Source organism: Hipposideros armiger, unplaced genomic scaffold, assembly GCF_001890085.2.
Source record: "Hipposideros armiger isolate ML-2016 unplaced genomic scaffold, ASM189008v1 scaffold_1378, whole genome shotgun sequence".
Classification (NCBI taxonomy): domain Eukaryota; kingdom Metazoa; phylum Chordata; class Mammalia; order Chiroptera; family Hipposideridae; genus Hipposideros; species Hipposideros armiger.
In genome coordinates, this window is record NW_017732728.1 from 35,613 (window position 1) to 63,521 (window position 27,909).

At 34.6% G+C, this 27,909-nt stretch overlaps 1 protein-coding gene and 1 pseudogene across 1 annotated transcript in view; both read right to left on the minus strand.

The window, feature by feature from the left end:
• VWDE (von Willebrand factor D and EGF domains) overlaps positions 1–27,909 on the minus strand; it is a gene marked incomplete at its 3' end in the record, with an annotated part of 83,078 nt that overhangs the window by 17,981 nt on the left and 37,188 nt on the right. The window contains exons 11-24 of the mRNA XM_019633713.1: positions 26,287–26,495; positions 25,173–26,140; positions 22,574–22,710; positions 18,806–18,961; positions 18,588–18,692; positions 16,922–17,036; positions 13,997–14,247; positions 12,269–12,488; positions 10,763–10,900; positions 6,017–6,580; positions 4,557–4,652; positions 4,381–4,476; positions 945–1,040; positions 253–348 (exon numbers count right to left, since the gene is read on the minus strand). Of these exons, the coding sequence (XP_019489258.1) occupies positions 253–348; positions 945–1,040; positions 4,381–4,476; positions 4,557–4,652; positions 6,017–6,580; positions 10,763–10,900; positions 12,269–12,488; positions 13,997–14,247; positions 16,922–17,036; positions 18,588–18,692; positions 18,806–18,961; positions 22,574–22,710; positions 25,173–26,140; positions 26,287–26,495 (3,247 nt within the window). The remainder of the gene's footprint in view (positions 1–252; positions 349–944; positions 1,041–4,380; positions 4,477–4,556; positions 4,653–6,016; positions 6,581–10,762; positions 10,901–12,268; positions 12,489–13,996; positions 14,248–16,921; positions 17,037–18,587; positions 18,693–18,805; positions 18,962–22,573; positions 22,711–25,172; positions 26,141–26,286; positions 26,496–27,909) is intronic.
• Positions 3,352–4,089, minus strand: LOC109377379 (ER membrane protein complex subunit 3 pseudogene; annotated as a pseudogene).

Here is a 27,909-nt window from a genome sequence, read left to right on the forward strand (position 1 = left end):
GAGGAAAATATAGAAGAAGAAAAAATTTATTCGTTGGGTTGGATAACAGTAAACCTGAAATACACTCTAGGGCCTAATACAAGGAGAAATAGAATGAAGATGAAAGATAGGCTTTTAACAATCTGTTTGAAATAAAAACCATACCAATCTTGTCAGGTTAGTTTTATGTTTTTGAGAGCAAGTCTTTAGGACACTGGCTCATTTTAAATTTCTTTTTACTGGCAAATTTATTGAAAATATTTCTGATTTTACCTGTACTACAGGTGGGTCCATACCAGCCAGGCTTGCACTGGCAAACATCTGGTGTAAGACATTCACCTCCATTTTCACAGTGCCTATTACAAACCACTAAGATCATAGAATAAAAATAAAAAAGGATAAATTAGGTTTGGAATTGGTCATATTATTGGCTATTCCCTAGGTACCTCATGACTGCCAATCACATCCTCCAATTAATAAGATCAGAGAGAAAGATAAAAATAATTTACCCTTTGCCTTTAAATGGTCTCCAATTCTCACATTCTGTAATTATTAATATTATTATTCTTGCTGATAGAGATGGGGAAAGTAGAAAACCATTGAGCTAAATGGTAAATAAGAGATGACCATTTGGGAAAATTATTAGTTATTGATGAAAAGTAATCACAGACATTAATTAAATGAGATAAATTTATACGTAATTCAACAAATTTGAATTATTGTTATTTCAAAGAAATGATTATAGATAGGATCAAGAAGAGAGTTACTTCTAAGAACAAACATCTTCCTTTATCTTAGCATTGGCACCTAGGACTCCCAGTGGTATGTAGAATGGTCATTTTTGTAATAAATCATAAGTGTATATTTTTTACTTAGGGTTTGGATTTATATCATTTAGCATTAAAGCCATCAACTATTCAAAGGAGCGATTTCATTATATTAGACCGCAAGAGAGCTTTGCTTACTTGTTTCACACCTTGGTCCCACAAAACCATAAGGACAAGTACAGAGATTTCCAGCCAGGCAGGTGCCACCATGTTGACAAGCTGGGCTACAATCTTCTGCAGACACAGATTATGTTATTAAGTCAGCGCTTAATTTAAAAAAAAAATGTCAGCTCTTGTTTATGAAGCACAGCCACTATAAAAGTTTCCTGTAAGAGTAAATTATAACACACTCAGTTCTTTTACTATGGAATTTGGTCTGTGAGATTGACTGTGTGTTCACATTCTGAAAACACCCACAAACCATCAGCATGTTATGGTTTATAAACTGTAAACTGGATGGAAATATAGGATTGTGGGTTTCTTCTGAAAAGTGAGACTTAGACTTATGCATTCCCTGCCCTACAAATAGAACACTCCTGTATTTGCATAACTATTTTCATATGCTGTTGATATTGAATGTTTCTGTTGGTTCACTCTAGATTTACTTTAATTTGTTAATTTGTACCTTGTCATAAAAACAATTAATGTGTCTCAGTTTATTGATAATTTTTTTTACATCGCCCAACATATATTATTAAAAAATATTATTTTAAAAATAAAAAATTTGGTTTTTTTAAACATTATTCATTTTAGGAATTCTATTTTCTAAACTCTCCATTTAAGATTTCAACCAAAATGATAAAATTATATAGCTATAGATATGTTTTTAAAAATCACTTTTTTGGGGGTGATATAATCAAGAATGTAAAGATTTTGTTGGGTGTGAGATAGGCACTTGTCTTAGGGAGACCATGGACAGTGTAGATGCCTGGCCACTGTTCTATACACCCGAAGCTGAAGCTGAATAATATTGAATGCCAACTATAATTTAATATAATATATATATATATATATATATATATATATATATATAATTCAATATAATTTAACATATATAACTCCATATGGGATATGGAGTACAGAATAGGGACTAGTGTCAATGGAATTGTGACAGCTATATATGATGTCAGAGGGGTAGTAGATTGGGGAAGGGGGGTTATCACTTTGTGAAGGGTGAAATGTCTAACTATTACATTGTTTTGTACACCTGAAACTAATTTTTAAAAATCACTTTTTAGGTTTCTTCTTACTACACGATATCTTCTATTTATTTGGTATTTCACAATTTTTTGAAATCATGTTTGACAAGTCATTCAATAATCATGCATCCTTTGCTTGAAGCTAAAATATTTGTCGGGATATGGAATTTTATAACTAAATATGAAAAAATTATTTCTGAAGATAATTTTACCAAAGACAGATAAGCGATTGCTCTTTGGAGCTCTCTGACTTGAGAAATTTAAGTTTTTAAATCTCCAAATAAATTATTATTTTAAGAAAAAACAAGACGATTTAATTTGTAGAGTCAAGAATTGCTTTTTCTTGATTACAGTGTTCAACTTGTAAATTACAAACTACCTCTTGGTACAGAAATGGCATCCTGCCACTTCCTGGGAGTTAATCCAGACAAAATTATTCCTGCACAACCCTTAACTATGTGTCTGCCAACAATCACCCTCTCTCCCTTATTACAGTGATACGTAAACGCTCTCTTATGCAGAATAACTGGGGGAAATGTTGTCTTTCATTCCACTGAGTAGACAATACAGTATAGTAGCATTAATTTGTCAATAGATTTGATATATTCTGAACTCCAGATCAAGACCTCACATTTAACCTGTCTCCGATGATCTCAAAGGCACTTGAGAATCCAGCAGTGTCTCACGGCCACCGATTTTGGCTGGACAGCATAATGAGATAGAGAAGGTTTGCAAAGTCTGCCTTGGCCCTGGGTTTTCACTCTGAAAAGGGTTTATTTCAATAAGGTTTTGACACAGTTTCTCTTTTTGTCATTCTGTTAGTTCAAAATGAACAACATAGGGAGCTTCACCGTGTTCATCCATAGTTCCTAAATTTTCAGTAATGAAATGCATTATTTGCATAAAGTTAGAAAATACTAACAAAAAATTAAAGGTAAACACAGGGTGTTTGGATCCCAAGAAAACAGAAGTCTCCTGTGGTTAGAAGTCAGGCTGACTACCCATAATAATATAATTGAGAATGCCTTTTCCAAAGACTGTGTTTTTGCTAAGTCATATACCTCATCACGAGCTTGAGATTTCCCCCTTTGTCTGACTTTCATTACTAGAGTGACGTTTATAATGTTTTAAAAATAGCTGTTTCTGGATAAGTCGCCCAGCACACACTCCTTGTATTTCCTATGGTTTCAACATAAAGGGGAACTGACTCAGAGAATAGTGATCTTTGCTGCACACCCACCAGCTCATGTGTCCTTCTTTTTATTCCGAGAGTCTCCTGATCAAAACACACTTATAAGGTTAAGCACTACTCCGAGTTCCTGACACAGCTAATCCCTGTTTGGCCTTCAAAAAATGAAAATCTGTAATTCCTTTTTAAACATGCCTTGGAAGTGGAGGTCTTTGGTCACAGCTCCTCTTCAGTGTCATCTAGTGCCCACTGGTGATTCATGAGCTCCAAATCTTCCTACTGGGCCCTGAAAACTTTGTTGGTGTCTGTGGGCCTGGCCATGGCTGCTCCAGTCACCTGCTCTTGCATCTTCAGTGATTGGTCAGTTAGCATTATCTCGGCCCAGAATCAGAACGTAAATGATCTGAAGCCCAAAGACATTGAGGAAGTACCAGGATGCAGAACACACCCAGGATGCAATCTAATATGGGTAGTTTTTTTGCTGTAGCATAGGCTTGAAATGGAAGGTCCGTGGAAATGTGACAAACCCTGAAAATGTCTTGTTAATCTAGTCACCAATAAGAATCATAGGAAGAACATTTGTGATCTAGCTTTCATCATGTATATGAACATAGTGGGGCCAGTCATAGGAAAAAGAGGCATTACTTTCCTTTTAGTTTTTTGAAAATCCATTTTGTGGTTTGTTGAACTAATATCTTCATGTCAAGAAAGACTGTTTGGGAATATATTTTGCATTTCCCCTGAGGACTGTGCTTTGAGTTAAGACTTGACTTTTGGAAACACGCTCCCCGGTGAGCTTGTCACTCTGTAGCAGGATGGACATGTAGTGGTAAACCAGGCACAGAGAGAAGGTGATGATAATGATGGGCAGGACCACCCAGAAGTGGATGTTGGAAGTTCAGCAGCAGCTAGGCCCGCCATCTTCAGACAGGGCCCCCTCCTGGCCAGGTGTAGCCGGGTTTCTGTTCCTCTGGGCGCGTGGGCTCCCCTTCGAGTTCGCCTCTGGGCCTCTTAAGCCCAAAAAAGTTAGTTTTAATAAATATTAAATTTTTTTTACTCCCTCACCAGCATTAATGAATATATATTAGTATATATACAGTAAAAGTGAACTACCTTTTTTAAAGGTTTCAAAGAAAATACTGTTTTATTTTGGCTCTACTATTTGTTTTTTAATTTGAATTATCACCTTCATCACAGGTTGCTCCACCATGTCCTGGGGGACATTCGCAAATGTTAGGCTTAATACACTTTCCATGGCTTTTGCATTCAGGATGACATACAGCTATATAAAATAAAGCTTATGGTTAGAAATATCAATTATCAATTAAATTAATTTTGCAAATTAATGGATGCTATGCTTACCAGTTTGGCAGTTAGAGCCAGTGTAACCAGTTTTACATTTGCATATGTTTGGGGCAATACACTCCCTGTCTTTTCCACATGGGTGTCTACAAATGGCTGCAAAAATCAAGGAAAAAAAGGCAAGATTGTTGATACAGTATGTACATGTTGCCCATAGACTTAGTCATAATAAAAATAAAATTCTTTGAAATTTGAAAAATTTGATATTACTATTAAGCAACAACCACTATATTTATCCCTACAATTATTTTCCCCCTTATATTTGTTTCACTACTGGAATAACTGAGGGAAATGATTAATAGGGTGAGAAGGAAAAACCATATGTGATAATTACTCCCATAGCAAATCCTGATGTTGGAAATGGTTGCTAACCATAAATGAGATTACAGTCTTTTATAGAGGGCATTGAAGTTTCAAACACTAATCAGGTAAATGTTGATAAACGGCAGGGATAATCAGAATTTCAAAAAGCAAGATGCCAGGAGCATATCATAAGCTTATAGTTTTGTATTTCTTAAACTTCTCCAACTACCTAATATATTCTATTAGGCATTTAATGCTTCTGAGGTAACTGAAATGCATGAGGTTGTTTTGTTTTATTTGTTAATGAGTTTTATATTATATGGAAGTATTGAGGATTATTATCGTTATTCTTACAAAAAAAAGAAGAAGAAGAAGAAGAAGAAGAATTTCTCTGGGTAATATTGACAACAAAAGAGTTTGCCAACAGCTCTATTGCTTAAGTTGATCTCAGACAAATCAAAACACAGACAAAACAACAATAAAAAAATAGCTTCTATGTTATCATAGCCAAAAATTTGATTTGCATCAGAGAAAACAATGCTGATAATTATGAAAAGAAGTAAACACTTTGTTTCAAAATTAAAAAAGTGATGCCCAACTTGTTTTATTCTCAGGAACTGGAGGTTTTACAGAGAAAATCTAGTTTATGCAAATAACCAAATATGCCAGAACTAGTAATTTAAAGTAGTAAATGTCCACTGTGAGCTGAAAAGAACCCAGACCACAGTGGTATTCACATCCTTAGTTCATCTCTTTAGCTGCTTAATGCCAGGGAAGTCAGTTAGCCCTCCAAGGCTCTTTCTCATCTGTATAATGGGAAAAAGAACAACCAATATGGGGGTTTCCTGTGAATTATATGATATAATTGATACAGGATGCTCCCAAAGGCCCTAGAACACAGCAGATAATAAATATATTTGTAATATAGCATATAATTATACTATTTAATACTAACATTATTTAAAAACATAACTTAGAAACATTCATGTTAATTTTTTGAAATGTGAAGAGAATAGATAAATAATAAATAAAATGCATGGAAATTAGTTAAACTAAATGGAGTAAATGGAAATTAATACATAGAAAAGCGTATCTTCATAATCAATGTGAACTAGATAATCTTTTTTTTTGTATCTTCTGAAGAGTTTTCATACTACCTCTGCAATTGATACCATCTCCATAATATCCATAGGGGCAGCGTCCACATCGGAAGTGACCTTCTGTGGTTGGCACACAGGGAACACCAAGGAAGCAAGGCAAGTCAGCACAAGTCGATATTTTGGTCAATCCAGGCTTTTTCGGCAAAATAGTGATGGCCTTAGTCACTGATGCTGTAAACCCATCCTTATGCTGTGTGTAACCTTGGACAAATGTGTTAATTGCAGAATTATACCCTCCTGCCTCTGTTTGGATGGTGCCCTGGGTAACGTTCTTAACTCCACCATGGGAATGATTTGGGTTAATGCTTAAAGAACTATGGTTGTTCATAGAAACTTCCAACTTCCCCAGGCGGAGATTTGTACTGAGAGTATGATCCGCATGTTCAAAATCTGGTATCTGATGGGAAATAGCCTTCTCTGAATTAATCATTCGAGTTGATTTTAGTGAGAAGTGCGAGATGTCATAGGTTGTGTCCAAGATTTTTTTGATAGTAGCAGGGCTGTGGGTAAAACTTGCATCAGTTGGTGAATGATCTGTTGATGGTGGCTGAAAATTTATATCTAAACAACCAAAAAAAGAAAAAAAGAAATGTTAGTCAATAACATTTATTAATGTTCTGCTCTACCCACAGTATTTACTATTAAATAATTCATTTCTTCATTGATTGTCTATTACATGAATAACACTATACTAGGAGCTGTACAGTAATGCAGAGCCATCACACGTTTCCTGCCTTTGAGAAACTTATAATCTATTTGGTTACACAAGATAACACAGAATGTTAATCAGTATAAAAACTAAAGAACACTAACTAATAATTTTAGTAAGAGTTAGAATTAACCAACAAATGTGTATTACCACCTATTACACATTAGGCTCAAAGCAAAAGAAAGCACAGACCCATCTTTGAGATTTCAAGGATACAGATATGTGGGCAACTCAAAATCTATAAGAGTGACATCTATGAAACCAATAGGAGCATAGGAAAGCGAACAACTAATTTTGCCTGGAAATGGGAGGATAGAAAATGAATGCTTAAATGAAAATTAATTGACAAACTGTATAAATGCTATTTTGTATGAAAGGCAAAGAACTGTGGCTCTAATCATTTTACCAATGTGACAAAATGGGATTTTATTCCCCATCTTTCCTGATTGCGTAAGAAGGAATTAAACATTTTTGTGTGTTTTCTTTTTGAGGAGAGGTCATCATTTTTTCTCTTTTCCAGAGTATTTTATTTTCTTTATACAGTAACTCTTTCAAAAAAATTCTTTGGTATGAAAAATCTAGTTAATTTTAGAGTACAGACACATTTTAAGTAGTAATTAAGATATGTTTTCATTTTATACCTTTTACTGTCAATTTAGGGTTTGGTTTTTGTGTCATCTTCATGCACAGCTCTTCTCAAATCCCTTACAATATGAAAAAAGAGAAGACTAGACAAAAACAGAATCAGACAAAGAAGAAACCAAACCAAAAACAATAAAAAATAACACTTAACATAATTGACAAAACAGAAACAAAGGCAATGAAAGATTTGTGGTAATTCTGAGGACTTCATAAAACACAGAAAGCATACAGGTTCAGACTAATAGAGAAACAAAAGTACATCAAATATAGCCCAAAGAGAAATAAAAACAAAGCATTAATCACAATAAAAAGAACAAGAGGGCCCTGGATCAATCTTGGGTGAATGATTAAAAGCCCTGCTTCAGAATGTCTGGGACAAGTCAATGTCCTCTTTTCCAGCCTCTGTGCACTGAAGAACTGCTCCCTTCCAGCCCAACATTGCTTCAAGTGAACCATCTGAGATAATATATAAAAAATGTTTGCCTAGTGCTAACACCTCATAGATACATACTAAATCTTATCTACTATTATAAGAAATTAAGAGTAAGAGACAAGCTCGCTATTTGCAAAAATATTGTCTAGATATAAAATCAAGAAAGAGAAACAACTATAAAAACAATGTATATAATGTTGAGTCAGGCAATTGGATGCATAAATAACATTAAAATCAAGAGTTTTTCTACAATGCAGTAACCGACAATGATGTCTTACAAATGAACAACTGCTATGATATGTTGCAAGATGAACAGCTAATATTACAGAAGGGAAAGGCATAGAGAAAACTATTGTAAAATATTCAGGATCTTTATGAAGACAATCATAAGTGTTATTAAATAAAATGAGAGTATAAAGAAAGCACTATAAGAAGGAAAAGGCCTTGTGAAATAATGAGATTCTTATCTCTGTTAGGGTTTGAGCAAAGGTTGGATAACTAAGGATTTGTAGAATGTAACTTTGAAATGGTAACTTCCAACTATAAGCTTCTTTGAAACACCTTAAGTGATGATATGATTTGTCTATTATACAACATCAGTCATTTTTTCTAGAATATAAGCCAAAGGATTGGCATCTTTATAAGAGGAAGAGACACAAGGAAAGTGCACACACAGAGGAAAGGACATGTGAGGATACGGTGAGAAGCGGCCATCTGCAAGCCAAGGAGAGAAGCCACAAACTAACCCTGAAGACACCTTGATGTTGAATTTCCAGCCTCCAGAACTGCGAGAAAACAAATCTTGTTGTTTAAGTCGCCCAGTCTGTTATCTCTTGTTATGACAGCCTGAACTAATACATCTTCCTATAGTCCCACTCACCCACCTAATCAATTTCGACCCTCTGTTCTCCCACAAAACATTGTCTTTCATGATACTAGCTCTTAGGTGTCTCTTTCTTGCACTAGTTAGCAATCTTAAGAATAAGAATATGCTGTATTTACTTTTATACTCATTAACCCTGGTGCCTATTACAAAGCTAAGTAAACACAACCAACAATAAGAAAATATTTTGCACTAAGAAGCATCTTTCTAAAATACACAAATGCCTTTGACAGAGCTAAGAAACTTAGACACTCTAATGTAATGGGATTTGTTTGGTTCAACTCACTTTCCTCTTAAATTCCAGTTGGTAAAGGTTTTGTTGAGAGAATGGGCCTCTGTTTGGAAAAGACAAATGCTAGATCATTTTTGCGCATAGAGTAGATGGTGTGATACTGTTGAGTACTTGGGTCTGGATGTCAAGGGAGAAATGTGAATAGCTGGACTAGTAAGGAATTCCCCTTAATATCCCGTGCTGGGCTCCTCAAATCTGTTACCTCCAGTGCTAGATATGTGAAGCATGAGGTGATACTACATTATTATATATAGTTTTTTAAAATCAAAATAGGGTCTTATTAGCTTGATGATAACTAAGATATGGTTCTTTGACACTGACTTCTCTAAGTTACTTTTCGCTTTTAAGTTTTTAAAATATTGATGTCTACCTTTTTTTTTTTCTTCTTCTTCTTCTTCTCTAATTGTTATCCCAGGCCATTTCATCTATTAGTCATGATCCTTAAAATTTATCTTTGACTGAATCCTCCCTCTTGAGCTCCACTTGGATAATCCACAGTCACCTCAATCTCTATGTATCCAAATGGATTTAATTATTTTTCCCTCCAAAACTACTTCTTCCTTATGTTTCATGTGTATCTCAGCTTGGGCTGCCACAACAAACTACTACAGACTGGGTGGCTGAAACAACAGGAATTCATTTTCTTACCATTCTAGAGGGTGTGAAGTCCAAGATCAAGATGCAGGCCTGTGGGGTGAAAGCTCTTTTCCTGGGACGACAGTTACCTTCTCTCTGTGTGGCAGAGAATGAGCAAACTCTCTGGTGCCTCCTATTACAAAGGACACTAACCCTATTGAATCAGGACTCTTCCTTTCTGACCTCATTTAACCTTAATTACTTCCTTACTCCCAACATAGTCATGTGGGGGCTTAGGGCTTCCATTACAACGTGAATGCCAATTCTAAGCGCTTTTACCTAAACCAAACACTTGAAATTGAGTAACTTTCTTTTCCTCACCATGCTGGTCCGAATCACTGACCAAGTATTAGTAATTTGCTTCTTTAGTGTCTCTTTCATTTGTTGTCTCCTCGCCTTAGGTCAGAATATCTTCATGTCTTTCCTATCTATTTGTAATATTGTCTTAACTCTTCTCACCTCAGACTTAAAGAGCTCTTTACCCACAAGTGGTCCATCCTCCATACTGCTCTTAAATAGACTTTCTCAAATGTAAACCTCATCCTGTTTCTGATAGTTTCTTATTGGTCTGGACACTGGCTACCTCCCTAGCTAGCTTCAATTCCTGCAGCATCTCCCTTTCCCCAATACGTCAGGCATACTGAATAATTACTCACAGTACCCAGGGTGTGCTGTGATATTGATGTGTGTGACACCTCTGTGCCTTTGCTCCTGCTGTTTCCTTTGCCTAGAATCTCTCTCTCCCTCTCTCTCTCTCTCCCTCTCTCTCTCTCTCTCTCTCTCTCTCTCTCTCTCTCTCTATCAGAATTATCAGATTTAGCTGTAATGACACTTCCTTTTGAAAACTTGCCATTATCCCTCCAGGTAGACACGATTCCCTGTGTAATATTCCTACTATTCTTCTGGGCACTTCTATAAAATGACCCAGACCACCATATTGAACTATGTGATTAAATGTCCTATTCCCTGCTTATACTAAACATATTAATTAAGTCAGAGGGCATCTCATAAATTTCTAAGTTCCTAGCTTAACGCATAACACTGAATGCATACATACTGAATGCATGAGTAAAACAGAATGGAAATGAGTGATATGAATTAATTAAATTCAGCAAAAATATTTTATGGCAGAAAATACAGACTTTTACCATGACATATTTTTCCATCACCATAAAATCCTTTTGGACATGAACCACAATGATAAGAAGCAAAAGTATTGAGGCACTCTACTCCTGGAAAGCAAGGCCTGGATTCACACTCATCAACATCTTCCTGGCAGTTGTTTCCTAAATGAAATACCGATTGAGAGTTCAAATTATTTAATTTGAAAAACAACATATGGCCAATCAAGTGCTCATTATTTGATTTCCTTTACTCTTTATGTATGTCCTCCTAACTCCAAAAAAGCGTTCATATATTAAGAGAAGAAAAGCATACTGTTTTCAAATACTATTATATACATAAAGCAATTAATTAGATTCTATTTAACACTAAACCAGACCCATGAATTACATAAGTCTTTCCCTATAAATAAGAAGAAGACTTCAGAAGTTCATTAATATTTTAAGGCAAAAAATTACCATATTACAGCATAATTTGGACTTTGTTTAAAAATTCAGTGATTTTTAAAATAAAGTTATTAGACAGCTGCCTGCTTAGCTTAAGGACAACTTATTCAGTCCAGTTATTGCATTGGCTGTGAAAACCCATGAAAATTTTAGTGTGCTGGGACAGTCAGTCTTTCCTCAATAAAAATTTTTGAGGCAAAGCGTTGCTCTTTGAAGTGTTTAACAACTTCTTTGAATGAATAAATTTATTGTCATTAATGGATGGTAACTCTTATGATAGTAAAATCCATGAAGCAATCAACATTTGAATTCTTCCATTATAGTTTGCAACATAATAGTCCCAAATGATAAAATTGTTATTTTAAAATGCTGAAGAAAAGTAGAAAACACCTAAATACCCTTCTTAGTTCTATTATAATGTTAAAATAGACACCTTTAAGGAAAATATCAGCTCAATAATTGCATGTTTTCTTATTTAATATTTTCATCTATTTAAATGAAATAAAATATTGGCATGAGTTTTTTAAAAACCTTGGGAAATTAAAGTTATCAGTTATATACTTATCTGGAATCAGACATTTCAGGACAATTAATGGTTAACAAATATGTGAACATTTCATTTGATTTGAACTCTAACTTTACATCTTGATACTTATAAGTTAATAAATTAATAATAACCTCTCTTAAATGATAATGTTTATATTTCCCATGGCAGATTTCATTATTATTCCATGTTATGTTTCAATAGTAATACATTTTAATATATTTCTACCTACCAAATATAGGTAGAAATGTTTAGAAACCTGCAAAATGCAATACACAGTGTTTCTATTAAAATTATGAAAACAAGCAAAATTGTAAGAGTACATATATATATATATATATATATATATAAACAATTTACAATTTAAAAAGGGATATGGATAGCAAATATATTTGTGATGACTTTTACTAGAAATTTTAAATGTGTATTAAAATCTTTGGGACCACTCATTTACTGGAGTAATCTACAGATGAAAGTTCCAAGAAGCTTTCCTTCCTAATTTGTTTACATACTAGTTTTGTTCATGAGGAACCAAAACCTACCTTTGAGCTCAGGTGGACAAACACAGGCATAACTGTGAAGTTCACTGATACACCTGCCACAGCCACAAGGGTTCGAATGGCACTCAGTGACATTCACTTCACAGAGACTGCCCTGGAATCCAGGCAAGCAGACACACAGGTATGCTCCACTTCCTGGAGGAAATTTAATATCAGATACACATGATCCACCATTCAAGCAATCACAAGACTTTACAGTCAACTGAAAAAGAAACAAAAAACAAATGCTTTATTTGGCAATAAAATCATCTTCAGTTTATGCCTCAGTAGTCATGATAGGCATATGTTTATGTACAAGTCGGACCAGATCACACATTTTTGCAAAATTATGTATATTTAATATAAAATGGCATGTAAAATAGCTTAATAAAGCAATTGTATCCACTCTCAAGATCATAGCCAAAATATAAATGCTAGAAATAATATTTTTAAATATTACATGATGATCAATTTCTGCAATGCAAGCAGAACTAGAAAATAAAATACCTTTACAGTGGAAAGCAGTTAGTCACCAATCTAGAGAATAAAATGTGACTTGAATTACCATGGTTAACATGACACAGTACACAATTGCCCTTCATAACATTACTTCTGTGTAAAAGTGTGTCCCAAGTTTCAAGTGAGTATAGGGCACAAAAAAAATATTGAGAGCACATGACTGACTTAATCAAAATAATAGTCAATTTAAAAAAGAAATATGGTTCACAATTAGTTATTTCAAATCTTACATTTATATTCTTGATTTTATAATTCAACATCTAAAATTGCTTCACTTGAAGGAAAAAAAAAAAGTATGTTTACCCTGAGAAGGAGTAATCTGCCAAAAAGGGCTCCTTGTGGTTAATTAGGCTAAAATTCATAACCAGAGTCTGAAAGTCATTGCTGGCAGAGACCTCTTGTGCATTCTGCATTTCAGAGAAAAAGCCATAGACTGAGTTGCCAGCCTCCTGCACTGGGTTCCTGCTCGCTAAGCTGACTGACCCTTATAAGGAAGTTTCTAGACTCCTCTTTCAACCAAAGGACTGACACCTGCCCTGTCCAATTGGAACTGCATGGCTATGTCCTCATTTGCATATTTACTGACCAATCAGAGCAGGTCCAGAATGACCAATCAGAATGCATGACTCTGACCAATCAGGGCTGTAAATTTGGATTCCTTAGTTGCATAGGAATGGACCAATCATTAGGGACCAGGGCGGGAACTTTACTTATAAAAGCAGCCTTCCCTTTGTCTCTAAAGAGAGTACTTTTGCTTTCCTCTGGAGGGTGCATCTTTCAGATTTACAAACTGTTTACCTAAATAAAGTTTATCCTTTTGTGGCACAAAAGATTAGAGACTCCTGTTGGAATTAGATTGATAGCAGTAACCTTTTGTTGACAGGTGTCAATCTTAGATCTTAGATATTAGATCTTAGATCTTAGATATGTTAATCACAGATCTTTCACAGAGATGGACATGAATGAGTTCTCTTTCCTTGTCATAGTCAAGTGAAGAAGAAAATGGTCTAGGAGTTAGGAATTTAGGTCTGTGTTCTAGACTTCAGACTCTCTATAAGGTTTTAAATTCTTACAAAAGTAATCAAAACATCCATGGGTTGTTTAATAGTTTAGTTCCTCTTCACAAATTTGTAATACAAATTTTATTTTAAATTTAAAATAAAGTTACTAATATTGTTAATTGAGTGGCATTTATGTAATTATAAATAATACCTCAATTGTGACTTTAGTTTCAGCATTGCAGTCATCGCTAATGTGTAGAGTGAATTGCTGGGGAATTTGTGACTCTGTTTTCCATGTAAGAAGTCCTGAAGAGGAAACATTTGCACCTTCAGGACCAGAGTGCAAGGTAAAATGGATGTCAGAGCCTTCTGGATCAAAGGCCATGAACTGATACACAAAGTTTTCCCCATAAAATGTCTGTAATTTGTCTTGCTGCATTTGAATCATTGGGGATTGGTTGTCTGTAACAGAGAAAAGATTTACTTTTGTATCTGTGTAGAAAAGGAAGATGAAAACTATGATACAGAGAGTTAACATTGTGACAGACATTTTGATAAAGTTTGAACTCTACTAAAATTTCTATTACCCACTTTTGCTTTTCTTTTTTAAACATTCTGAATAAATTCAATTCCATTCTTAGAAAATACCATACTGCCCAGCAATCTCTCTTCTGGGTATCTACTCCAAAAGCCTGAAAACATTTATCTGTAAAGATATATGGTCCCCTATGTTCATTGCATCATTATTCATAGTGCTCAAGATATGGAAACAACCAAAATGTCCTTCGACAGATGATTGGCTAAAGAAGACTTGATATATATATATATATATATATATATATATATATATATATATATATATATATATATATATATATATCAAGTATGTATACACACACACACACACACACACACACACACACACACAATAGACTATTACTTGGCCATAACAAAAGATGAAATACTGCCATTTGCAACAATTTGGATGGATCTTGAGATTATTATGCTAAACAAAATAAGTCAAACAAAAAAGTTGAGAATCATAGTGCTTCATTCATATGTGGGATACAAAACTGAAAGCAACAAAAAAGAACAAAACAAACAAACAAACAAAAACTTATAGACACAGACAACAGTTTAGTGGTTACCATAGGGTAAGGGGAGGGTGATAAAAGAGGGTAAAGGTGATAGAAGAACTGACTCTGGTTGGTCAATACACAATGCAATTATAGAATTGTACAATTGAAACTATGTAATTTTACTAACAATATCACCCCAATAAATTTAATAAAAATTTTAGAAAAAGAAAATGTGAAAGATACAAACTTTAAGCTTTGCTATGAGTATGAAAACACTTTGAATATAGCATAAAATATATTTGTGTTGCCCAGGTGAGGTGTACCTTCTCTTCTGTCTGAAATTACTTTGGATTGACGGTCTCACTGCTTGACCTTTCACTCTCTCTCGTTTGCCCTCTGTACTTTTCAGATTTACTGTCCCTCTCTGCACCTCCCTTTCTCTATTTCTCGCTTCCTTTTCCTGAGTGGATTATTCATTTGGCTCCCTGGACTCTCCTTGCTGTATCCTCCTCCCCAATTATGATAATTGGGACTCATTTAGTCATTACCAATCTTCTGCTCCTCAGAAGTCATTGTAATGGCTGAGTTCACCCACTGGAAATGGTGGCTGTTTCCGGGGACAGGGGGTGTTTTCTTTACGCTCATGAAAAGATTTAAAACAGTTCATATTGTTTTATATTTTAAAACATTCCCCTTTCTTGCCCACATGCTTAGTAGATGGAAAGAATTGCCTCATTTCATTATACTGGGCACAGACACTCTGCTCCCATCAACAAAGCACTGATACCAGGAGACTGCAGTTCTGGTTTCCACCATATATATATATATATATATATATATATATATATATATATATATATATATATATATATATATATATATTCTCCTTAGACAATTTACTAATTTTAATTTCCTCATTCTTAATATGAAGGACTCGGAATACATGATATTTCAAGAACCATTATATCTTTGAACACTATCAGTCTATGATGAATCAGTCATACCTAAGCCATTAAAAACATAAACACCAATTCTGAAGTTACAGTATATCTTTCCTTATGTCCTGCACTAAATGTTTCCCCAAATTTCAATCGTCTTCTAATATCACATGAATCTTACATGTGAGCAATGAATTGTCTGACAGATGGTCTAGCACAGTAATTAAATTTGCACATACAATAGCATATATAGTGCTATTACAAAGCATTGTATAAATATGAGGTCTTAGGACTCCCTTAGATAAAATTACATGGGACCAGGAAGTAATTATAGCTTGTATTTTATAATGCCTGGTCTTTTGACTGAGGAAAGGGAATATGAGGAACACCCATGTGGAATCATACATAGTTGTATTTAGGGAAGTGTAGAAATTATATGGCACATGACTATAATTTGGGGTATGTTTTGAGTGGAACACAGCCTCCACAAATTATTTATACCCAATATTATACTCATAAAGTCACAGAATGGTGGGGCTGGAAAGTACTTTATAGATGATCAAGTCCAGATAATCTTATTTAACTGCTGATGAATGAATGGACTTTGGAACTTAAATGGTTAAATTTATTGCCACAGAATTGAAAAGAGAAGAGGCTAAGAATACAATTTAGACCTTTGGAGTCAAAGTAATGTTCTCTTTCCACTAAACCTACTGACCTTTACTGATGGAAGTTTTGTGTACTTAAATAGAGCTTGAGAGGCCATTTTGCTAGTAGCTATTTGACTTGCACAAACTGTGTGTAGTTGAATTAACCATTTCCATTTCTTCCAAATAATTCACATTTGCTTTCTTTTTCAAATATTAAAAGAAAAATCCCATACCCTTTTGCAGTATAAAATAAAAACATTATTTAAAATAAATTATATTAAATAAAAATATTTATATAAAATAAAAACATTTCATCTTATATTTCCTTTCAGCAAAGTAAATTATTCAGTTAGGGAGATGCTAAATTAAATATAATGTTCATCTTAAACACATTTATGTAACTTGTGGTTTAAAATCACTTAAAAATATCTTGCATAGAAAATATTTGGATTAATAAAGAACAACTTACTTTCTAAAAATGACCAAGTAAATTTTGAAATGTTAGGTCTACAAATCAAACAAGGACTGGTAGGATTTTTATCCCCTTCAATGTAGCAGATTCCATCAATAATGCAAATATTTTCCTAATGAAAAATTTTAAAAATTTTTATAAAAGGAAAACACCAATAAAGATACAGCTATAATTAGTATTTAGGGGAAAAAAACTGTACAAAGAAGAATAGCAACATATATATTGGTAATTCCAATGAAAGCATATTATAAATTTCTTTTGATCAGGAAATATTTTTTCATATCTCCTAGTCATAAATGCATGTTAGAAAACAAACCATTCCTTTATGTGTAAATCCTTATGAAACAGATCACTATGGAGCGAATAAGAAAATGCGTGTAGTTGTATTTCTGTGCAGAATATAACTTATAGCTTATAAATAACATGGAGGAAAACTTCTCTTTACTTTTTGTCTTTTTTACTGTTAAACTCATATTGGAAGTGCATTATTCATAAAAAGTAAAACAAACATTTTCCCCCAGGACATATTATAGAATCACATTAGCTTATAATTAGCCTCCCTTCTTCTAGGAGTTCACTATAGCCTGTGAACACTGCAAAACTAGACGAGAACCATAGCATTAATTATCCATGCATCACAATGGATATCATTACACAAAATAGTGGAAAGAGATGCTGACATCTACAGAAATAATATTAATTGTCACAATTGTTTTTAATCTGGGAAGAAGTCCAGATTTTGTTCAGGGTATATAAACTTAGTTCACTTTACAAAATCTTCTTGACATCACTTGGAACATTGCACAAAAATAAAAAACCAAAATAGCCCAAGAAGATAAAACAATCAAGAACAACATTTTAAGAGTACTTATTATAGGACATGTGGAAATAGCATATTTGGGGAAAAACAAAAGTCAAACAAACTTCTCAAAAACAGAAATGTTTTTTATTATTAGGATCTGATGGCTGATCTCAAGAAAATAAAAGATTTAAAATTTTCAAATAATAGTTTTAATTTCCATATATATAAATATTATTTGAGAGGCTCCTCAGTTTTGAACAGCCAAGTGATAGTAGCTCCCTGGCATCTGTTAAATCAGCATCTGGCATATGAGGGAGAACTGTTGATAACCCCGGCAGACCAGATACAGATAGATAAGAGCATATGGTTGTGAGGGTTCAGCTCAAGCTGTGCTGGTCTGTAACCCTTCAAGTGGTAGGTATTAGCATGACTCAATGAACTTAGTTGCCACAAAAAAACTCCTTAAAAGTGCCAGTCTTACACTTTATTCAAGCCCTACCCAAATGCATATCCCTTGCCACAGAGATTTTTTTTTTGAAAATCATTACTACTACTACTACTTAAAAAACAATGTATGTAGAAGTGAAAATTCAATCTGAACCTTCTCTTTTGATTTTTTAGGAATATACAACCTACCACTTCAAAATGTTAAAGGTGGAAACTGCTTCCTTGTCATTTGAAACAAGAATTCCAGACAGAGTGAGTAACAATTTCAATGAACCTTGTATAAATTTAAGGAAGGCTTTTTTGCATTAGTATTTCTGATATGAAGAAGGTCTAAAAACTACATGAATATGCCAACATCATGAGAAACAGAAATTCCTATGATGGAAGTGTGCAAATAAGTGAAAAGATACATACCTTTGTTGTGCATGAGTCCTTTTCATAGAGACCACAAACTTGACAAGCCCCATCATATATGATCATTATTTTGGGATTACTGAACCTATGACCATCATTAGATACCTGTAAGATGTAGTTCTGTGATGATAATTTGTTCTAAATGTAGCTTCATAAATTATGAAATTTTAACATACAAGTATTTATGTATAAATATGAGGATATCTTTTATTTTTTACCTTTAATTGCCACTTCACCATTGGTTTCTCATGCGTGAGATCCATGGTAGCAGACTGATGTGCATCAGCAGGCAGCTGACAATCAACAGTTCTGCTATTTTGAAAAACAGTAGGCACATAGACGGCTTCTCCAAGGACCCATTTACTGCTATGATACTGATAGCATAATGAGAAAGCAATTAACCTCTGTTAAAATATGGAAATAACTTGCTATTGAATTAAATATGATCAACACACAAATTTGAAAATACATGCCTGGTATAATGAAATATGTAATGAATAAGCAAAAGTAACATTGATCGTGAGTTTCATTGAGAACAATGAAAAATGTATACACCTTCATGTGATGTAAACTGCTCTTAACGCACACATTTTTTGCAGTTCAGATTTTAAAGGTTACCAATATTGGCCATATAAACAATGGATCACTATGCAATGACTTTTGTAGCAAGAGGAAACATGCTTGACTATGGACTTGACACACAGCCGGTTGATTTTCTGCCCACAAACTTTCTCATTTCTCCTGAAAAAGCTCCCACCTTTTACTTCTACTTGTAACTCCTTTCTGCCCTCCATCCACCTGTTCCTGCAGGACCTCTCATGCTCTTGTATGACCTACCTCCCTGACTACACTTGACTGGCCCAGGGGGAGACTTAAGCTTGAGCCAATGCTTACATTACTTGGGATATTTTAACTTTGTACTGGAGGGAGTATTGGGCCTGTTTGCCCCTGGTGGCTTGGGTAGCAAGATACAAAGCTATGGAGCTGTTGGAGGCCATTATTTTCAGGATGTGGAGAAAGCCAGTATCTAGTGAAAGGGAAAACTGAAGCCCACAAACAGAGACAAGCAGAACTGAGACAGACGGATACATCACACACATACAAATGCAAGCAGACTGAGTCTTCATAGTATTCAAGTCTCAAGTTCAAGTTTTTCCCCAAGAACGCAGCTACATTCTTTTTCTTGAATTTTTGAGAAGCATACTCTCCTCATGATAAACATCATTTTGCTCAAGCTAGTGCAAATGAATTTATGTAACTTGAAACTAAATAAATCCTAGTTGGTTCACCCTGTTTAATAATTCAATGGTATATCATGCTTAACCTACACTAAGTATTGTTTTTCAGTATTGAAAATGCATTGGTGTCTAAAGAGGAAAAAAACCCCATAATTTTTGGGGTACTGGTAACTACATAGAAAACTAAATGGATATATAATTTATTGTTAAAATTTAGATTTAGATTTTGTTTTTAATTTGTGACTGTAGAATGCTTTCAATCTCTCAGAAATGGTCATGGAGGCTGCAGATAGTTCAATATTGTAGATCAGTAGGAAAAAGAAAGGAAGGCAAGAACATGTGAATCTGTGCCTAATAGAAACTATCTTCCTGAAGATTTGATAATTGAGAGTGGGCCTCAATACAAATCGCCACATTTAAGTGTGATATACAGTCCGGCCAAGCAGATATATCAGCAGTTCCCCTCTCTGACAACGATGTCTTGGGGTAGTCATGATATTGATACTTAGCTGCATACAGCATCTCTTGGTTTTTTGTGTTGAAACAAGACTGCATCCAATGACTGGGACTATAGGGATTATTTCCACCCGACTGTTTGGAGGACCCTACCCAAAATGAGGAATAAACAAGGTTCTACTTCTTGGCCATTCATCAATAATTTGAGAGTATCTATATGTGCTGAGGATATTCTGATGAAAAGAGATAACAGAGGAAAAGACAGACAAATAAGACATTTTTATTGTTGTTATAACCAAGATTAAATAAGGTATAATGAGAGAGAAAGAAGACACTAAGCCTAAAGAGCACAGTCATGAGAGGCTTTGAAGAAAGACGGCACTTCTCTTCCTGGGAGTAAAAAAGGAGACCGCCATTTGGACATTGGGGGCAGAAAAGGAGGAGAAAGTGCTTTCAGCCTGGCTGGTAGGAATAGCATGTGAAAAGACAGGGATGCATGAACCAGCATGGGAGTTTAGTACAGCATGTGCAAACATAAACAAGTGCCAGGCCATGAAGGGCCACTTATTTCCAGAATAACAACTTGCATTTAATCTGATAAGTAAGTAATTTAAAAATGAGATTCTGTGAGTCCTGGCTGCTTTTTCAGGAGAGAGTAAAAGAAATATTGGGTGATTTGCTCTCTAGCTACAAACTTATTTAAAATTACTACTGCAAAGATAGAAAAGAACATCTGTAATCTGCTACCCTTCACGTACAGTTGAAGAGATATATCTCCTCCTTTTTACAAAAGAAATACAGTAAGACTATACCAGAAAATAATAACAGTGAATACCTTCTGGGGATGGATGGGAATGGGATGGAAAGAAGGGATAATGGAGGTAGGGTCAGAAGACAGTGACATTTCCCTGTGTACACCCTGGTGCCAACTCTTAGGGCCACGATAATATTTTGCACATCTTCCACGTAAGTAAATAATTAAAATCAACCAGAGTTTGGAGGAAATTTAAAATGGAATACAAATACTTAAAAATAAAGTTAATTGTATTACAAATGAAATACATAAACACTCTGAACAGGGTGGAAAAAAAATAACTAATCTAAGTTTGATTTTAGCTAGTGAACACATTTGTTTCTCTGTAAAGTGTACTAGAGAATTCCAGAGTGTACTCTATTTATCAGAATTTTGGAGGAGGGAAGTTGTATGAGAATAAATATCACAGCAAATAACATGTCTAAAAGTAAGTACAAAATGTACTCTCCAAGAGGATATAAACCTATAAAATTCTCTCCTGGCAAATCACTTAACATTAGATGATGACACATGATTTATTCTGCCAAGAAAAATAAAATGTCTACTCTGCTGAGTGATATTAAAGTGAATAAATTTATACATATATAACATTTTCTATTGTGTGTCTTATTATTTCAGTGGCATTAAGAGATGTCATGGCTCATTTAGAAAGGTTGTATTCATAGACTCTTGGAATAAGAATACTTTTTGCGTATAACTACTTGACAGAATCATGTACAAAAGTTAGTCCCTCCTGTCAATTCTCAGTCTCAGAATCCCATTTGCCTTCATCACTTTAGAGAGAAAGGAAAAAGAATGTTAAGATATGATTTCTGTTTTAACTTTTCCGCTTACCCATGTAACTGCTTTCTAAATTCAAAGAGCTTTCCTTAAAATAAAATTCTACTTGAATAAAGAAAAATAAGACTATATAAATAACCATCAAAAAGAAGGTACAATTTGATATACCAATGTTCAAACTGAGTGATCACGCCTGTCTTTTGTGGCCTCAAGAAAGAAATACACTACTTTTTGGGGGTGGGGGATAATATTCCAGTATGAAACTCATAGTAAGGGAAATAGAAAGGGTGAGTGCAGTGCGTCCTCACTTTTTGGTTTGTAAAGGGAATTGTTCATGTCTCTATATCCTATAATGCATGCAGGGTGTCTTAGATAAAAATGATCTCCATTTTTCATGTTTTTATATTTTGAGAAATTTAGAAGCTTACAAACAACATGGATATTCTTTTAATTTGTTATTATGACTGAAATAGTGACTCAATACCTCAATAAAAATTATATAAAATAATTTAATAGCGTTAACAAATAAATAGGGATGCTTAAAGGTTAAGCAACTTATTCATTTTCCTATTTACCTCTGTGTGGATATGACACCCTTTGGGATTATGTTGCTTATTGATACGTCAAATTAATTCAAAATAAAATTAATCTGAGTAACTCATAAACTTAATTGTTTTTCAACTTTGTAATTAACATACCTGCAGCTTAGTAACTTCACATTTAAATGAAGGTGATTCTTTGAAGCCTTGACCAAAAACTCTCACCATCATACAATTATATTTTCTAATATTACAGAATCCAGCGTTCTCAAGGTCCATAATTTCAGGAGTCTTGTCTTTGGAAAAAATGATAACAAAATAAGACATATTTTCTTTAATTTCAGGAAAAAAAAACTATTATTTTTTAAGGCCCAAATTAAAAACATGTAAAAATAATATTTCAAAGTATCCCAAATATTATTTAATACATTAATTAAACCACTAAATGTTAAGAGTAATCTGGTATTAAAAGAGGTCTTATCTACCACCAAACCAATAGAAATAGTATTACAGATACTACAAGAGCCTAAATATAAAGGTTTAATTCATATTTTAACTAATGCTGATATCAATTAAGGGCAACTATTAAGAAATTACTACTAGAACAACCTACATTTTAGTTTTGGCATTTTGGTTTGTGCCCTATAGATGGGTTATAGAAAAAATACTTTTATAATAAAATAGTGTAGTTAGCAGTATAATGTATTAAACATTTTTTAAAAATACTTAAGTGTTAGAAAATTGTTATCAAAATTTATGTAGGCTGCCATTCTAATATTGTTGATGTTTTTATGTGCTATTGCTATTCTTTATGCTACCGTAATCGCAGTTGTACTTCTCAGTCATAGAAGAAAAAATTTATTCTAGAAGTCAGAGTTAACTGACCTTCATATGGCTATATGCCTGGTCTTGGTAAGATCAGACATTATCTATATAAGCAGGATCTGGCTGTTAAATAGATAGATGCAGTATATAAAATTAATTGAGTCTTTTGTCTAAGTACTGACAAACCAAAGCAAATATAACTTTACTAGCAATTGGATACAAAATCATTAAGTTATGCGTACTCAGAATGCTAAAAATATTTATGAAAATTAAAACGACATATCTTTGTTAGTTTATTCTTTCATATATTCAACAAATGACTACTGAGCAACTTCTATTTTTCTGGTATTATTCTAGGTATTGGGGATATAGTAACGAATGAAACAAATTTCCTGCCTTCATGTAACTTATACTCTAATATGAAGACAAAAAATAAACACGTGATAAAACAAATATAAAATGTATTGTGTAAGTGTATTCAAGTCTATGGAGAAAAAGTATGTTCACTATATTAAGGGAGATAAAGATTATGGGGTTGTGTGAGAAAAAGTACTTCATTTTTAATGACCATGAAAGGGTTCTCTTCTAATATATTTGAACAGAGAAGAGAAGAATGTCAGTCATGAAGAGATGTGGTAGAAGGGTGCTCCAGTAAGAGGGAGCTGTAAGTGCAAAGGTCCTGGGGTAGGAGCAGGCTTGGCCTCTTTAAGGAACAACAAACAGCCACTTGAGGGCAATGGAGAGCAGTGAGCTATGGAGGCAACGGTAGATAAATTCAGTGAGAGAGGAGCCTCAGAGTATACAGGGTGTCTAGGCCAGAGCAGGGACTGTGGGTTTTACTTGGAAGGAGACAGAAAGCCATTACAGGTGTGTAAACAGAGGAGTAGTATGACCTGATTTACATTTCAAAGGAATCACTTCAGCTGCACAAGGAGAACAAACGTCTAGAGAATTTGTAATAACCTAGGTGAAAAATAATGGTGGCTTCGACGAAGTTTATAGCAGGGAAAGAAATAAAAAGTTTTAAAGCTAGAGCTGGATTTGCTAATGGATTTCCTAATGGATTTGCTAGTGAATTGAACATGAGGCATGAGAAAAAGAAAAGTCAAAATGCCTACACATTTTTAACGTGAGCAATTAGAGGGATGAAGTTTGCATTTCCCGAGATGGAAAAGTCTGCAGTTGGAAAAGGGCAGGTGGGGGTAGGAGAGAAATCAGGTGTTATTGGTTTAGTGGTTCATGGAATCAAATTGACTTAAAAATTTCTTTCTGTAATATAGTGAGAGGAAATAGCTTGACCCATATAGATGGGTTATAGAGGGGGGGGGGAAGCAAATTAGTATAATTAGCAAAATATTATAAACAGTGCTTAAAAAAATACTACCTTTGAGTTCTAGAAAAATGTATTCTCTGTCAGTAGAGGAACCCACTGGGTGCCAAGTCCCCAATGTCATGAAAATCCGACATTTTCAAGGAACACCATGGCAACCAAAGTGAGTGGAGTGGAATGAGTGAGGACGATAGAAATTGGGAATGACTTCTGACAGATATTGTGTTTGAGATCACTTCATGCCTTATAGGCTAAGTACTTCAGCTTTTACTCTAAATAAATGGGACATTTTGGGAAAATTATTAACGCACTAGTTAATATAATTTTTTCTCTCCCCTCCATTATCTGAACAAACCCTGTTTAAATCTTGATGGTTAAAAAGAACAAAGATGGGGCCGGCTGAGTGGCTCAGTTGGTTAAGAGCTCGCTCAAGAGTTTGAGCTCTGAGCAACAGCAGTTCAATTCCCGGCCTGAGCTGAGCAGCCGCTGAGCTGCCAACAGGTGGCAGGATGGCACAGCTTAAAACAAACAAACAAAAAGAACAAAGATGTTTTCATAATCAAATAACAGTCACGATATCAAAGTTGAAGCATCCTTACTTACCATGTGACTCGCTGCAATCATAGGAGCTAAAGCCTGGGGAACACATACATCCCCAATGCACACACTGCCCATTGCCGCTGCATAAATTGGGGCATTTCAATACCAAGAGAATGTCTTCAATGGATTTACCGTATTCTTCTGTGTTATATTTCCCTTCTTCCAAAATCCTCCTTTCACATTCGTTTTCTAAAAGGGCCACACCTGCTTCTGCCCAGGTAAGATCATCTTTTAGGAGAACATCCTTAATGCACATATCTGTAACACTGGCTAGTCTCTTGCCAAGAAAGGCAAGACAGTGCCTTCCTATGCTGGAGTTGGCCAGAGTCTGCTGACACAGTGACAATGTGCTGTCTTCTGTGAGGCCAGAGGGTGTGGGCCACATGGGGACAAACTCTGGGCGGACATCCTCTGTATGGTCCTCAGGGAAAAAATAAGGAAACTCTTCTACATTACTCTGGCTGAGACTTTGGAAAGCAAACAAAGGAAGAAACTCATAAAAGTTTTGCCGTTTCCATCTGGTTTGTCGATGCCACCCTGTTTCTTGGCTGTGGCTAACCTGGTTCTGTGTGTGTGTCCCATTATCCAAAGTTTTGGGGGCATCTTGTTTCTCATTCTCAGGGTGTTTTTGTAAATTGAAGTCCAGTTTGGTTAGGTTCACATGCTTATTTTCTTGAGGAAAAAAAATTGGATTATTTTCTTCTTGAGATGTATGCTTCTTTCTCCCTCTGTCAAGAGCTTCTGAATTTATGTATTCAGAGGTGACATCTAGTTCTGGTATCAAGGAAGAGAATTGGACATGTTTGAGGTCTTTGCAACCTGAAACAATGTCTGGTTGAGAAACACTGTCTAGATGATGAGAAGATGGATACAACGAAGCGGTGTCACATGAGCAGCTACAATAGGATGGTTTTCCAGGTGATGGCCGAGAAATTGGCGTTGTGTCAAACATGCTTTTTCCTGGTAAAATCCTTCCACATGGAAAACAGAAAAGAACAGTAGTTTGGACAAGAACATTTTTTCCAGTAAAGTGATGCCAAAAAAAGAGTATTGACTGACCACTCATTTTAAGACAAATATTAATACAATAATAAATAAAAATAATTTACTTTCTTACCTCCATTCATTAATAAAAGCCACACAATTATTAAAAGTTTGATCGATTTTGATCCCATTTTTGTCATGAAAATCATTTTCTGGGTTTTCATCAAAGGTGCCACAAAGTCCCAAAGTGTTTCTGTAATCTAAGCTCGGGGCTCTGACTGTTAAACTCATGCCCCATTCGCTAAGATCAGCACGGATAAAGGCTCCAGAAGAAAACCAGATCTGAAAGAGAAATAAAAGCTATTTAAACAACATTCAATATGGATTAAGAAAAAAAAAACTATCATTTAAGAAATAAATTCATTTATTCCCTCAATATAAAAAGAAAATAGAATTTCCTTAGACTACACATTACCTTTTAAGGCTATATATTCAAAATAATGGGTTTTTGTATTTTGCTGACTTGAAATTTGATCTCCATATTGAGCCTGTAATTGAGATATTTTGTTCAAACTCCCTTCTTAAATAATTTAAAGTAAGACATTTATTACAATAAAAACACCTATAAACATTGAGGGTCATGTTTACCAAGTAGTGTCTCTGATAATAATTATTTGATATGGAACTAGACTACCAAGTAATTAATTTATACCTATTAATGTTATCCCAGAAAGGTACATATTCCTGAAGCTAATCAGCATTCTCTTGCTGTCAGTAGGCAAATAGAATCAGAAGCCAAATTATAACCAAATCGTTGTGTGGGGATTCGGGTATGAGAGCAGGGTGGTTGTTGAATCATCTTAATAGCCTGTGTCATCTAACTCTGATCCTCCTCACAGGAGGGTCAACTCTCCCACATCAGCAACTTGGATTACACGTGTTGAGAAATTCTCTCTTTTGAAAATCACTGAAGATATACCACCTGTGTTTGTTCCTCTGACTCTCCGTCCCCTTTTAATTTCTTAAACTTAAAAATAGCACTTTTTTCTTTTTATAAAAATGGTAAGTGTTCATCACAGAAAATTATTATTTAGTAAAATTTTTATTAAAAATATAGCTAACATACAACATTATATCAGTTTCAGGTGTCCACCATAGTTATTCAACATTTATTTACCTAAAGAAGTGATCACCATAAGCCCAGCAACCATGTGACACTGTACCATGTTATCACAATATTATTGGCTATATTCTCTATGGTGTACATTACATCCCCATGACTTGTTTTATACCTGGAAATTTGGATCTCTTATTCCCCTTCACCTTTCCCCCCTTTTTAAAATGTTCAATTACAGTTGGACATTCAATATTATTTTATATTAATTTAAGGTGCATAGCATAGTAGTTAGACATTTATATAGTTTAAGATGTGATCCCCCTGACTAATCTAGCACCCACCTGGCACTATACATAATAATAGTCATATCTCTCTTTGCCTTCTGGTTACCCTGTGATGCGAATGTGGTTATGCTTGATGTTGTCCCAGGTCTCTTAAGCCATCTCATTTTTTTGGATTCTTTTTTTCCCTTTTGCTTTTCCAATTGAGTGTTTTCTGCTACCTTGTCTTCCAAATCACTGACTGAATCCTCTGCTTCATCTAGTCTGCTGGTGATTCCTTCTAGTGCATTCTTCTTTTTTTTTTTTTTAAAGATTTTTAATGGGGAATTGGGGGAAGGGGAACAGACAAGTTGCTGTC